The sequence below is a fragment of the Stegastes partitus genome, unplaced genomic scaffold (genome assembly GCF_000690725.1).
Source record: "Stegastes partitus isolate 25-593 unplaced genomic scaffold, Stegastes_partitus-1.0.2 Scaffold1404, whole genome shotgun sequence".
In the NCBI taxonomy this organism is placed as follows: Eukaryota; Metazoa; Chordata; class Actinopteri; family Pomacentridae; genus Stegastes; species Stegastes partitus.
Genome location: NW_007579135.1, coordinates 104,972 through 120,550, shown reverse-complemented (window position 1 = coordinate 120,550; position 15,579 = coordinate 104,972). Strand labels below are relative to the sequence as shown.

Sequence of the window (15,579 nt, the reverse complement as noted above, 5' to 3'; positions counted from 1 at the left end):
CACGTTCGTTAATCGAATCCCTCCCGCCTCATCTCATCTTCTCATCCTGCTTCCCTCATCTTCTTCTCCCGGTCCTTTTCCTTCTGTCCCTTTCTTTCTTTCCTTCTTTCTTTCCTCTCACTCCCCCTCTCATCTCCTCTCCACCTTCCCCTTCCCCTCACCTCTTCTTTCTTGCCTTTCTCAGTAGCTAAGATGACTGCCATGACAATTCAATGAGAGAAGAGGACGCCAAGTGAAGTATCCCCCCCCCCCCCCTCCCCCCACCACCACCACCACCACACACTTGCTGGAAAGAAGCAAAGGAGGAGTGCTCAAGGTAAAGAGAAAAAAAAAAGAAGAGAAGAGTTGGTGGAGAGAACAGGAGGAGCAGGAAGAAGGGTTAAGAAAGCGAGGAAGTGGCAGAGCGGCGAGGGAGAAAGGGGAAGGGGTGAGAAAGCGAGAGGATAAACGGTGGATGGAGGCGGCTCGGACCGGGGCTACGGAGCGCTCTTCACTGACGAGGAAGAAGAAGAACAGCAGCAGCGGCAGCGGCAGCAGGGGGGAGAGGAGATGGAGGCAAAAGGGCGAAACATGCCCCCAGGTAACATACATGCACGCACACACTCACGCAAACAGATGCATTCTTACCTCGACAAACAACCAGATACACATGTGGAGTCTTGTATTCGCATGCATGACACGTTATGCATCCACACAGCCGTGCAGGAAACCACCCTCACACAGTGCAGATGTGCACAGATGTCTGGATTCAGAATGCGAGTGGCTTCGATTAATCTGCGCTGCTATTTGTGTAACCAACCTAAATGTTTGCCCATATTTATATGACTGAAGGGATGTGTGAGGAGTTCAGGGAACGAAAAAGCTGTAAAAAAATAATAATAATAATTTTTTTTTTTTTTAAAGAATGCAATGAAACAAGTAGTTCAATACTGAATCTTCAGTCGTTAAATTCTAATTTAGTTGTCTGTGGCTGCGCTGTGACTCTGAGCAACAGATTTTCAATTGTATGGACCAGCCTTGGTTGGTCAGGTCCCATAAATTCTTTGAGGCGAACGGCCAATCAGGAGCAAGTACGGTGAGATACATAGGACTGTGTCACCTCTTGTTGTCTAGACTGGATGCAACACAATTTACTTTTTTCATGTAAAAAGAGGAAATATTTTGTGTAAATTTATGCTGCTGCCCGAACTGGCTTTATCACTGCAAACTGACATTTATTTACACACGTATTGTGTTTATTTATATATATATTGATGCAATAATTTGTGGTAAAGGAGCCCTAACCGAGTACAGACTTTTCAGAAGTTGAACTTTTCTATTGTGTATATCCTTTTTTTTTTCTTTTTTAATTATTATTATTAATCTTAGGAAATATTCTAATAATTTAAGATACTGGAGTTCAGATTTTCTTGAGCAATGTGCAATAATCATCTAAGTTAAAACCCAAAATGGCTTGAAAGATTTCACTTTACATCTAATGAATATAAAATAGATGAAATTTAACCTTTTGAAAATGAAATTACAATATATATATTCTAATGGTTTGGTAGATGGACAAGAATTATTTATTGGACTTCACTTAAACGTATATTAAAAGAATATATATTATTCTATTTATTTAAATATTTTTTACATTTTTGTGAAGCACCTTGAGAAAACGAATGGACGTTTGTTATATTGTATCTAAAATGACTTGACTAATTGCTTGGGCAAATTCAACACTGTTGTCTGAATTCTAAATATACATGAAGATAAGATATGACAACATAACATAGGATAAGTTAAGATAAACTTTATTAATCCCTCAGTGGGGAAATTCTGTACAACTAGAAACAAGTAAAGCATATTAAGAAATAAGGTGTACAAAAGTACAATAAGGATGAAAATCAAGACTATGTTCACCTTTCACATGTGAGGATGTGGCAGGATGGACAATTTACCCAATTGTAGGACACACATGTTGTGTAGAATTAAAGTTTGGTGTAAGTTTTTTGTGTTGTCAGACCCCCACTCAGCTCCAGGTTCAAGGCTCAGTGACCCCTGTAGAGTACAGACACTGGGTTTCCCCCGCTCTGTACATTTAATCCTTCTTAATCTAGTTTTTTCTGCTTAGTTTTCCCACATGGGCAGTGAATAGTTTCATTCTGTTCAGTGGTTTCCTTAAAGCTAATTGAATCAAGCAGCGCTGCAATGCTGAAGATTGGCATCAGTCAAGGTTTAGTATGAAGGTATTTTTTTCGAGTGTTGCTTAAAAACACTGAAAAATGCACAGAAATACAGCTCATGCCCAAGTAACTTACAAAAAACGTTTAAACCCTTAACACGCTGTAATTTAATGACGCCAATTCTATATTGTTAGAAAGTACAAAATGTGATGATGCAAACAGTGTAAGTGCTTTTCAGGTAGCAACACCACAGCTACAATAGCAGCAGTACCTTACTTTGTCATACAGCAAAATGGTAGCTTCTTATCTTTTCTCTCCTCAGCAGGGACGTGTACTTGTTGAATCATTGTGTGCTGCACAAAAGGTTTCACTGTGAGAGTCCAACAAACAAAATGCCTCCGAGCTTTTAGTCTCTTTTTAGGAAAAAAAACGGAGGTGAATGTTGATAGAAACAGGCATTAAGACAAGAAAATGACAACTTGAATTACAAATGAGTCACTACATTTGAAGTATTTCCTTAAGTGCATCAGAATGAGAACACAGTTTTTGATTTAGAAAAAAATAAATAAATGAATAAAAATCTGGCGTGAAACCCGGGTGCTTTATCGCTGACGTCTTTCCAGGACTCACCTTATGCATATTCCAGCAGGCGGGTCACTTTCAGGGTCAAAGTACCAGTGGTCTCTGTTATTCTGGGATTTGCGTTGCCATGGAAACACTCGGCAGGACAGCTGAATTAGCCAAATAGTTTAAAAGCCCACACTGGGATTCATATTCTCTGTGCAATCGATTGTTTACATTAACCTCCCGTTTGCGGCTGCATGAATAGAAACTGAAGCTTAGGGTTTTTCCACAGCTCTCAGCGAGCGTTCGCGCCCGCGTTTGCTATTGAAATGATTGGAAATCTTACAGTGGAGCTAAATGGAGATGCAGAAGCAGCCCCTCCTCTTCCATTTTCATTTATGTTTCCTGAAGCACAACAGATGTGTTGTATCTCAATTTTCCCCTCTCACTGTTCACCTCTCAGCTCCGATTTCTCTCTCCTCTCCACTCATCTCTCCTCTTATCTCTTATGTCCTCTTGTTTTTATTAATATGTACAAAAACTCTTTCTTCAGTCGCCCCTTCACTGATCAGCAAACCTTTTCCATACCTCCACATTTTGCTGTTTTTAAAGCCTTTTATCATGAGTCTCTTTGGACGTCCAGGTTTTTAGAGGAAGGTCAGAATTTAAATCTGCTGAGAAAAGCCGCTGAAGTCGAAAATTATGCATTTTGCCTTCCCCGTATATTTCCATTTCTATCCACTTGTCATCAGCTTCGGAACAATATTTGGAGTTTTATATTTTTTGTTGATGCAGCGGGGTCGGCATTTTGTTCTTAGCTGGCTGCGTGCCGCCAACATTTCTTTACCGCTTCAGGCTGTGTGTGCTGGTTTCTTTTTTTGATTGAAAAAAAAAAAAAAAAAGTAATAAAAAAATCCAATGTGCTCACACAGAATACAACCCCATGAGCAGCTTCCCACCACTCACCTACAGGGGCCCATGAGGGACAGTAGTTCTATTAATGCATAAATATTTGACAGTTCAATGAATAAATTGTGAACGGGGCAGAATGCAGAAATGGCTACATGTATTTTTTAATTACTCATTTTCAATTTAGCAGGCGTTTAGTCTTTTCGGGCAAATTTAAACCAATAAATTATGATGGAAGTCAATGGATTAAGGAAGAGTGTGCGTATTTTCGCAGTAATTTGTAAAAGTAGGGCTTCCCCTAGATTATGCTGTTGAATTTGGGTCGAACTTCTCACCTGTAGTCTCTTACAAACCCCTGATGAAACATCTGTACACTGATCAAACCAGAGAAGAGATGTCAACATGCCAGCCACTGATTTCTCTGTCAAGCAGAACTAAAGGAAAACTCTTTATCCAAATAAATATTAGACTAGAAATGACAACAACTTAAACACTTGCATCATCGAATTTGTTCGTTTTGTGATATGGTGTTACTGTAAATTTCAAGAGTTTGTGGGTTTTCTGTACATCCAGTGGAAACAAGAATTACGAGCTGCAAATTAACAGGAACCTTTTGTTTTGCAGCTTTGCCAAAATGTGCTATAATAGCCGAAAAGCGGCTCAGAGTATCCCTCAGGTAACTAACTTAGAGGATCGTATTATAGAGCATTTTTATGAGTATTTTCCGCCATTTTAAAAGTAAATTCAAATGTAAAAAAAAATAAAATAGGCATACAACTTTCAAGTATTTCACATTAAAACATTGTGAAAAAGCATTTCGCTTGTGATAAAATCAGTTTACATGTGACGTTTTTCGACTGTTCACATGTCGTGAAAATGTGTAAATGATAATTTGATGCCACCTCATAACAACATTTCACCTTGTTTCTATCCACTAAAGATGGGTGGAAGAAGTGACCAAAACAAAATTGCTGAAGGTTCTCGTAATAGTCACAGAAATCCTACTGGTCACCTGTAAACTACATCATCTTTAAGACGACTTCTTCAGAGGTTGTACTACATTTCTGGGCCACAGCAGGAGTGTGACCAATTAGCGTTGAGTGTTTTAGTCTTGAGTGACGGATATTTCCCAAGAAGTGAGGGATTAAGCAGAAAACTAAGCTGCTAATAGAAACGCAGCTAACATTTTGGATTTGTGATGGACTTCTAATGTGTACATCAAACCTACAGAACATAAAGTTTAAAAAAAAAAAAGCAGAACCAGCTTTGATTCACTGAAGTGTTGTCCTTCCTGTAGTCACCTATTAAAACAGAGCAGTGGTTGGACCTCTCTGTTGCAGACCAGTGATTCTGTTGTCTGTGCTCTTGCCAGATGTTAGTTTCCTTCCCCGCCCAGCGATGGTGTGGTGGGAGCGAGGCATCCAGGTGCTGCTGACCACCATGGGAGCGTTTGCAGCGTTCGCCCTGATGACGGTGGCCATCGGGACGGACTACTGGCTGTACGCCCGGGCCTTCATCTGCAACAGCACGGCCAACTCATCCCAGGACGAGTCCAACAATAAGGACAAGAAGGACCCTGGGGCTCTCACCCACTCCGGCCTCTGGAGGATCTGCTGCCTCGAAGGTACGGCTGGTTGTGACTGTATTGAAGGAAACCTTTTTTCGATACGTCGGGGGTTGAATGTGCGTGTTTTCTCGGGTGTTGGTCGCTGGAGGGTCTCGGTGGGGTCAGCGTGCCCATCAGTGTAACTAGAGCATACATAAATAGGTGTTCTCTTACTCACAAACATGGTCACGTGTTGTAACACTGCCAGTGTAATAGCTTGCTCTACTTCTTTTTTGTCCATTATGTTGATCTGCTTTTTAAATTTTTACGATCTTTATGAGAATATCATGCTGCAGCAACGACTTGAGGTCCCATTGTTATTGGTTAAACTTTACATTTCAATTCAATTCAGTTCAATTCGGTTCAGCTTAGTTCAATTCAATTTAAATCAACACAGTTCACTTCAAGCTCAAGCTCAGTTCGGGTTAATTAAATTCAGTTTAATTCAATTCAGTTAGGTTTGATTCATTTTAATTTAATTCAGTTCAGTTCATTTCATTTCAGTTTAATTCAATTCAGTTCAATTTAGCTGGTGGCAGGGAAAGAAAAAGTCCGCATTTAATCTCTACCACATATGACTGAGTACAACCTGCTGGCCCTGTCAGCCTAAATTAATTCTCAGTTAAAAAGCCAGTATTTGTAGCATATTGGATCATTTTTCACTAAAATGACAAAAACAGACTCGGATCAGACCTTTTTCCTCATATTCATCGACTGATGATCCAGCAAGTTAGCCAACAGCTTTTAGATGATCTGTCATGTTGGTTTTTGAGCTGTGATATGCAAACTGCTGTTTTTACAGAGTTTACACTTGACTTTTTCAGCCGGCTAACAAAACGCAACCACACCGACGTCTTCTTTGACACAGTGTCAGTTTGTTTGGATCAGATTCAGAGGAAATTCAAACAGTAACCTTTTGAACTCTAAGGAATATCTGGGCGTTTTTTTTGCTGTTTTTTTGCTGTCACACTTGCAATGTAAAAGCCTGCACCTCTATGAAAGCAGCACAACCATGACTGGGAGAGGATTACCTTAATGCATTGAATGATTCATAAAATTAAATTAAATTAAATAACTGGCTTGACTCTGTATTTTCTTTTCTGCCCTTCTTTTTTTTTTTTCTTTTTTTTCTTGTCTCTGCTCTGTTTTGTCTGAGCCTGGAGTTCAGCCAAAAAGCCACAGAATATTTGTCATGTGACTGTTGGTTACAAATGAGTATGAAATGATGAGTGATGAAGAGATAAAATATAAAGATATTGAAATTAGTTTTTAGTTGCTGACGAAACGACACATTGCAGATGAGTAGTGCCATCAAAAAGGTTTTTTTTTTTTTTTTAAAATGATGATTCTTCTGTTTTTACACTTTCTGCCTGGTAAATGGTTTAATTTCAGCGATTTTTGTCAAAGAAAATATGCCTTTCAAACCTGCCAACAGTTTTTGGAGTTCAGAGAGTTACAAAGGGAAAGTTATCTGTTTCTCCTGCCACCAAAAATAATAGATTAATCCTGTATTGCTTGTAACAGCGATTGTCTGCATAATCACCAACCAGACCAACCAGTCGACCTCGACACTGCAGTTATAATGCCTTGTGACCAAGACAATGCATGTCAACCTTGTCTCCTTGACAATACATACATTTTCCCCAGTTACGTTGTCTGAAGGCAATAGCTGCACAGATTGTGTTTAGAAATAACAGTTGTTTGGGTGAATAAGGCAATACATTAAGGTTCTACACAAATGTCTCACATGGGGGGGGGTTAAGGTGGACTGAGCTTAATCAGAGGCTAGGTTTAGGTAACAAGTTTATTGTGTGTCAAGCCACTGGGCAACACTTGTTGCAACACAATGCTACAATCACCTGGACATATATTCTGTTGCATGGCTAGAAATTTAGAAATTTTCAGTGTCAACTTTTTCCTCCAAAGATACTCAGTATCAGCATGACTGAACTCCCCCTCTACTTTCCCACTTAGTTCGGCTACATGATGAGAATAGAGGCGGTGAATAACAGCAGCCTGTGGCATATGGTGCAGGTCGGTGATAAGACCTAATGTAACCTGATGGCGCGCTACATCCTGTTGTCGCCTATTCAAAATGCAGAACACCATGATTGCTGAGCAGCTGATGCAGCTACAGCACCTTCAAATCTTTAGCTACAAGCAAATCTGGTGATATGCAGTTGCACCCATAATTCACTGTGATATAATCACTGCTTTCTGCTTTAAACGTGATACTGAGATCTTATAAAAAAAAAAAAAAAAAAGCTAATTTAACTCCTGGTGTTTATTCCTTTGGTGCATTTTTGCATTGTTCAGCTTTGCCTCATTTTTTTCCTGCTGCCTTTATTCTTCTGCTGTCATGCACAGACACAGAAGCAGCTGAGTATATATGCACATACCATAGCGTCAATATCAAGTTCATCATGACGCCAAGTCAATAAATTATTACATTACTTTTGAGGCACCAGTACAATGATTATGAATAAAAGAGCACCATCAACAACGCCAGCCTTCTCACTGCATATTTAATTTCTTGCACTGAGCTGTGACATGGAAGAACATTTCTTGGTTTTCTGGCTGTAAAAATATTCTTCCACAGTGGTTTCATCGAGTTTACTAGTTGTTGTGGCTGTTTTCTGTCCTGCCAGATGTGGCCAAACAATGACATTTGTTGACAGCTGGAGACATTTGAGGAATTTCTCATCTCTGTTTAATCCATTTTCTGATCCTCTCAGATGAATAATTATGTCCAAGACATGTCTGTCCTGAAAACATCTCATTGTGCTTCAGTTTTTTTTTTCTTGGCTGATATCTTTGTTTGTTTCTGAAGTGTGCCTTTCACGTCTTTTTTTTGTTGTTGTTGTTGTTGTTATGTTTTGTTTTTTCAAGAAAGACGGGTATCTTCTGTTTTCCTCTTGATGTTAATTTCGTCCATTGGATGCACAAATAGCTGTCAAGGTAAACGACTACGTGCCAATAAGCGATACAAGTATACAAAAAAACGGTTTGTGCTGCGATTTACAGCATGAAACACGGCAGGCTGCTGTTGTGCTGCGTTTAGAAAAAGGCACAGAAGAATATTTTTAGCCTCTTTAGTTCGACACAGGGGCCCCAGAACAATGTGCCATACAGGGAAGCGGAGGAAGACGTATAGCTTTTGATGCTTATGATTGATATCCTGGTAGATGTGGTTGGATGTGGAAAATAAATTATGTATATTCAAATATTTTCCCCTGTCAGCTACCATCATTCTTATCTATACTGGTTTTGTTGCCATGAGATTGGCACAGTCGGCCCACAGCTTCGGTCCAGACTGGACTTTTTGCACATTAACATAAATATTGGACATCCCTCTGGTGACCTTTCTTCTGATATCTTGACACCAAGAGGATACACCAATGCATGCTTTGATAACAAACTGCATTTTAAGCAGAGTGTCAGATTATGATGGTGATCACATAGCTGTTAGCGTTGTCATTGTGAGCGTGTTGGCGTGTCGTTGGTAGCCTTTAGCTCAAAGCACAACTGGGCCTAAGTACAGTCTCACAGAGCATGACTGTAGACAGTCAACAACTACTCATCACCTCGTCCTCTGATTGACTCATAGTAACTGTGCTGATGAATGATAATGAAATCTGCTATCATTCTTTTTTACAACCATTTGTTGCTCTTTTCTTCTTGGGCATTTGTGTGCATCACTTGTCTTTGCAGCTGCAATATAAAGTCCTGCACCTCTGTGGAAACAACTCAACCATGACTGGAAGTAGAGAGAACTTGAAATTCCTCTGTGGTGCATGACGCATGGATAAAAAATCAAATAACGGCATTTCAGTGATTTTTTTTTTACAAAAGTTGAAAAGAATTGCATCAACAGCTATTACCTTTTTTTTCACATGTCTTCAGATCAGGGGGGAAAGTGAACCTACAGACTACAATAATTTTACTGCTTTCCTTTTAAATTTGTCTTGATACTTGTTTCTTGTCTTGTAAACACAGCCTGCAGTTCATGCCAGTGCAACCAAAATTTGATCTATTTTTTTTTTTGTCACATGACTGTTAGTCACAGCTGAGTCGCTAATAGCTTTATGCTTATGCCAATTTTTTTGTTTTTTGCTGAATGTAGTTTGAACAAATGGTAAATTTTTGTGATTTTTATTTTTAAAAAAGGAAACAGAATAAAGTGATTTTGATAAAATACCACAATGTTAAGCTTAGATTGGGATCATTTTACACATTAAACGGAACGTCACAGATGAATAGTTCAGGGACCGTTGCAGTTTTTATGGTTTAAAGGTCTGATAGACGGGGTCATTTTGGCCACATTTTCTAAAAGAACATACCTTTCAAACCTGCAGGCAGGCTTTGGGGGTTTAGAGTGTTAATTGTCTCGCTTCACCTCCTTCATTTTTCCATCTTGCCTCTTTTCCGTCCTGCTCCATATGATTTTCCATCCCTTATCACTGTGTTTTCCCCTCCTCATCATTTTTAAATTTGCTTTCTAGAATAGTTGTCTTTTCCCACCTGTCTCCACTTTCTCTCTCCCTCTTTCTGTACCATTTGTACCATTCCGTCTTTTACCCATCTTTCTCTTTTCCTTGCGTTTTCTGCTTTTCTCTATGACCTTCCTCTTCCTCAACCTCTCCTCCTCTTCCTCTGTTTTTTTTTTTTTGTGTTGTTGTTGTTCAGGCCTGAAGAGAGGTGTGTGTTCCCAGATCAATCATTTCCCTGACGATGCAGACTACGACCAAGATGCCGCAGAGTATCTGCTGCGTGAGTGACGCACACACACTCGCTCTTACAAACGCACAACAAAACGCACGCAAACATGTGTGTAGAGACATTAGATAACTGCACACTGGAGTACGTACACAACAGAACGCAAAACAACACACATATACACGCTACAGTCTCCATCGCACACGGATACAGAGAGGACAGAAGGGGATGGTGGGCGGACATCAATGCACGGATGTCAGATTCGAGCAAAGTGTTCCTGAAGGTGTGTGTTGCTCCAGTGTGTGCATGTGTGTATAAATGCCCAGGTGCATGGGGTTGGGAGTCTGGGGGTGTACAGAAAAGCTGTTTTTTTTTTCCACAGATGGATTGAAAGATCAGCCTTCGCTAATGGATTATTTTCAGCCCAGGATTCAGGTTTCACATCCTGCCTTCATTGTGATGGCAGATTCTCTTCATGCAGCCCTGAGCCCTTCTGCTTTGCAAAATATATGTTCCTTCTATACATTATATAAAGACAGACTATTTCTATAAAGGAGGCTGCGATGCTATCCTTAATTCTCGCGTCTGCTTTGCTGTGCAGCACCGACTGAAGAAAGCTTTTCACTCCCTGAAGGCTGCGTAGTCTTTCTGATTTGTTTTAATAGCAGAAAATGTTTAGAAATCCTGGGAGACGTACAGATTTTTTAATTCCAGTGACTCCTGTGGCTAATGAGACAAGACTGGAAATGCCTAAAAGAGCCGCATCTTGCACCATTGAGGATTTTATTTGGTAGATCAGCAACAGCAACAAGTTTCTGAGATGTGACTATGTTTATATTTTACATCTCCTAATTTTTGTTCTCGAGTCAATGAAAAAGAAAATCGCTTAAAATCAAAGACATTTCAGTTTGCAGTTAAAAAATGACACAGAAAACAAGCAAATTAAGTGTTTGTGGCATTTTTCCTTTAGAAATCACAATTTTTCTGTCAATCAGTTTATTGCCTAATTATTTTACTCTTCTTCCAACACACTAAAAATTCAGCCTCAATGAAAGAGGCACTTATTACATGACTCATTATGCTCTTGAGAGTTTTTCACCTAAACACCCAAAAGGTCAGAAAATCACTACAGAGCCACTATTTTAAACTCAGCGCAGCATTCTTTCCTATCAGCTACTTATCAAATAATCCATAAATTATCCTGAAGAGGCAAACACCACCCACATACGCCTTTTTTTTTTTTTTTTTTTTGTCAGAGACTCATCTGCAACAACATATCTGACAGGAGCCTCTGTGAATATATGTTTATCACAGCATCATCTTTTCCCGTCGGAGGCAAACAAAAGCTAACTATCAAATAATCCATAAATTATCCTGAAGAGGCAAACACCACCCACTTGCCCTTTTTTTTTTTTTTTTTTCTTGTCAGAGACTCATCTGCAACAACATATCTGACAGGAGCCTCTGTGAATATATGTTTATCACAGCATCATCTTTTCCCGTCGGAGGCAAACAAAAGCTAACGCGGCTTGAAAAGTCACCTTGAGAATATGAAGGCGCTGCTATTTCCACATGTTCCTGCCTGAGATGGAGCTTTTCAGCATTTTAATCTTCTATAATGTCTCTCTGTTATCTCTGGTGCTTAAAGGCTTGAGGTGTCTGCAGAGGGATGCGCTGTAGTGGATTTATACATAATGCAACCTTTTGCATCCCGATTGCAGATCTTGAGCAGCTGCTTACCGACATGTTTTTTTGCTTGTTTGTTTTTTTGTTGTTTTACGAAGAATGAAGAATTCGGTTTTGATTTTCCAATTGTTAATAGACCCATTAATGCAAGTCACTAGCACATTTTTGTGTGGCCTGATAAACACTAACTTCTTTAAAACTCAGCTTGTAAACACGCTGTCTTTTCCTGATCATAAGTGGTGATGCATTTGGCTGATGTCACTTAAGTGATTAAGTAATTTCCTCCGTTTTGACAAAGCTTCTCCAGAGCCTAAAAAGACATTATGTACTAAAGATTATGTAAGAAATGTATAAATAGATGGTTGCTGTTTCACGGCCAAGTTGTAGTGTCAGCTATAGCAAGTCTCAGTAACACGTTTTCCTTCCAGGAGAGTCATGAGGCTGTTAACTTTGCACCTTCAAATGGTTCTGAACCTCAGAAGTATTAATTGTACTGTGATTGCAAAAGTACAGGATTAAGTTGTATGTCAGATAAAGTTGAAAAATAAGGTTGGAATACAGTGTTTCCACAGCCATAAAGGGGATGTATCTCCTGTCATCTGCAGGTGTAGTGAGAGCATCCAGCATCTTCCCCATCCTCAGTGCCATATTGCTTCTGCTGGGTGGAGTGTGTGTTGCCTCCAGCAGCTTCTACAAGAGCAAAAGGAACATAATACTTGGTGGAGGGATTCTGTTCGTGGCTGCAGGTGAGACCGCCGCTTTACCGTGAGACTTCTGTGTTTCCACTGAGAGTACAAGGTGTGTCAGAAAGGTTCCAGGACTGGTGTCAAAAAATATATACTTCAAACCAAAACTACAAACCACCAGTTTTTCCCTTCAGACCATCAACCAGCACGTCTACAAAGTGATCCAGTGGCGTATGCCTCGTTCAGTGCGCTAGAAGAGGCAAGAGTAGTGCCAGGACAATTCGTGGCTGCTTCACCATGACAACGCACCTGCTCACAACGCCCTGAGCATCCAACAGTTCCTGGATGAGAAGAACATCACCGTGCTGGAGCAACCTCCCTACTCACCCCACCTGGATGTGTGTGATTTTTTTCCTCTTCCCCAAGCTCAAAGGGGTCATCAAGGGGACCTGTTTTGTAGACGTGGATGACATCAAGATGGCTGTGACGACAGAGCTGCAGAGGATCCCGGAAGAATCCTTCCAGTAGTCCATGGTGGTGTGGCAGAGAAGGCTGGGAAAGTGCGTTAGATTCCAGGGGGTTTACTTCGAAGGGGAAACTTGGAGTTTGTAGTTTGGATTTGAAATATATCTTTTGTGACACCAGTCCTAGAACTTTTCTGACACACCTTGTAGTTCCAAAAGTTCTCCGCCTTACCCAAAAACGCCACCGGAGAAAGATTTATCTCGCATTATTTTTTAACATGATCTCCTTTAACGTCAATGCGCTTGTACAACGACGTTTAAGATTCGCTACTCCTTTGCAGGAGAAGGTCACATCTTGAGACTCTAGATACTCCTTAACAGCATGCATGATGTTATCATCACTCTGAAAATGGCTACCACACAAGTGGATTTTAGTCAGATGGTGCCATGTTGCTTGAGTTAGGTTCAGATACTTTCCTTAACAGGAAGAAATCTACGACAGAACCAGACTCAGGGAGGCAGCCATCTGCCTCAACTGGTTGGGGTGAGGTTAAATGGGAGCGAGAACAAGATAGTATATAGGAATCAACTCACAATGCATAACGCTGATCAGAAACGTGTAGTTTCACAGCCAGAGATACCTGCAGAGAGGACAAAACACAAACTACAGCAGATAGAAGACATTAGTGACATGCAATGGTGGTATATGAATGCATAGAGTGAGAAAAACAGTAGAGGAGAGAAGTGTTCAGTGCATCAAGTCCTCCAGCAGCTTGGACCAATAGCATCATAATTAAGGAATGGTCCAGGATTTACTAAAAGGCCCCAACTATAAGCTTTATTAACAAAGAAAGTTTCAATCTTAGAAGTAGAGGTTTCCCGCCTCCTCGACCTAAACTAGAAGGACTCTGAGAGCAAAGCACTTTGTTGGGACAATATGGTTCAATAATATCTTTTAAAATACAGTGGAGCTTGTTCATCAACAGTTTGCTATGTGAGAAGAAGGATTTTAAATTCTATCCTGGATTTTATGCTTTATGAAGCAAAGCTAATATGTAAGAAATCTCCTTTGCTGATTCCTGTCAGAACTCTGATTGAAGGTTTTTCAGAGAGTTAGTGGGGCATCCTAATAATAAGGAATTATAAAATTCAAGACTTCTAGAATCAAATACTTTGTGTCATTTTAATTTAAACAAAACCTCAATCTGCGTTTTGCTTTAATGTTTTTTTCTTTGGCCAACATTTTCACCTCTAACACATTTCTTCAGTCTGTCTTATTATTATTACCATTATTATACTACTTAAATGAACTGTTGCTTTTTAAAGCTGACATGTTTCCCACCTATCAGTCAAATGCAGTCATAATAAGAAGTTCTTATGTATGATATGCCGATAGTTTTTATATTCTGCCTGCCTCTACTCTGTATAATTGAAAGGGAGCACTTCTAGTATCCCCGCCTGCAAAACAGTTTAATGAAGCTGCAGGTTAATTTGTCTCAGAGGAGCACTTAGAAGTCTCGTATATTTCCTTAGGCCTCAGCAACATCATCGGAGTGATCGTGTACATCTCAGCAGCACTGAGCGACATCTCTCCCAAGAAGGACGAGGACAAGAAGTGGCACTACTCGTACGGCTGGTCGTTCTACTTCGGCGGTCTGTCCTTCATCTTGGCCGAGATGGTCGGCGTCCTCGCTGTCAACATCTACATCGAGAAAAACAAGGAGCTGCGGTGTCGCTCTCGCACCGACCTCTTCAAAAGCACCACGCACGCCATGCTGCGCCTCCCCAGCTACCGCTTCAGACGGCGCTCTCGCTCCAGCTCGCGCTCCACCGATCCACCACGTTCACAGGAGACCTCGCCCATCGGAGCTTCCAAGACCTTCAGCCTGCCGCCGTCTGCCCCGCCATTCTCCGTGGCCACTCTGCCCAACCCCCACCACACCAGCAGCGGTGGAAGCGGAGGAGGCGGCGACATCTCCATGTACACCCTGTCGAGGGACTCCAAGCTAGGCAGCCTTGGAGGAGGCGCCCCACCTCTCTATGGCACGGTGGACCGCGCCACGCTCTACCAGCTCCACAACTACTTTCCTAAAGATTCCAGCGGCAGCGGCGGCGGCGGCAGCGGAGGAGGAGGCGGAGGCGGAGGAGCAGTGATAAGCAGCGGTACACTCCCATCTCACTCTAAATCCAACTTGGCGGCGGCGGCGGCAGCTGTAGCCCAGAATGCAGCACCGCTGAACACCACCACATCGGCCGCTGCGCCGGCCCAACCAGCCCCGATATCCACAGCCACCATGGAGAGGGACAGGGGCAACGTGGGAACCCTGGACCGACTGACAGCCAAAAGGGACAGGGATAGCAACTCAGATACACTAAACAGGAAAACTACACCAGTTTAAAAGTAAACCTCAGAGAGGAGGGAGAGAGGGCAAAGAGAAAGCAAAAAAACAAAGAGAATTTAGAATTTTAGAGAGGAAGAGTAGGGCTGAAATGTGTGGGTGACATTTCAACAAGAAGATTTCTATCCTTGAGCCTGGGGTATCTAGCTGCCATAACTACAACCAGTATCATAAACAGTCATAAAACACCTAATACCAAGTGCAAGTTCATGACAACTGCCTTAAAAACGTTGAACCCTTTTTTTGTTAATTGTACAACAATGGTGCAATCGGGGATGTAGTTGGGGTTTTTGTTTGTTTTGACGTTTAATTTCTGAATCATTGTTTCTCGGTTCATACTCCTCATGCAGCAGTTGCGTGCCTTGCCGAGGAGACAAGGGAGGC

General features: G+C 41.1%; 1 protein-coding gene across 2 annotated transcripts; it reads left to right on the top strand.

The window, feature by feature from the left end:
* Window positions 1-549: 549 nt before the first annotated feature.
* LOC103370322 (voltage-dependent calcium channel gamma-4 subunit-like) lies at window positions 550-15,205 on the top strand. 2 transcript variants are annotated; one of them, XM_008299343.1, is made up of 5 exons: window positions 550-580; window positions 5,035-5,262; window positions 9,931-10,014; window positions 12,252-12,392; window positions 14,330-15,205. In XM_008299343.1, exons 1-5 carry the CDS (start codon window positions 550-552, stop codon window positions 15,193-15,195), a joined length of 1,350 nt encoding a protein of 449 aa, XP_008297565.1. In that variant the 3' UTR covers window positions 15,196-15,205. The 2 variants fall into 2 exon arrangements, with proteins under 2 accessions (XP_008297565.1, XP_008297564.1); XM_008299342.1 differs by having other exon boundaries at window positions 5,011-5,262.
* Window positions 15,206-15,579: the final 374 nt, after the last annotated feature.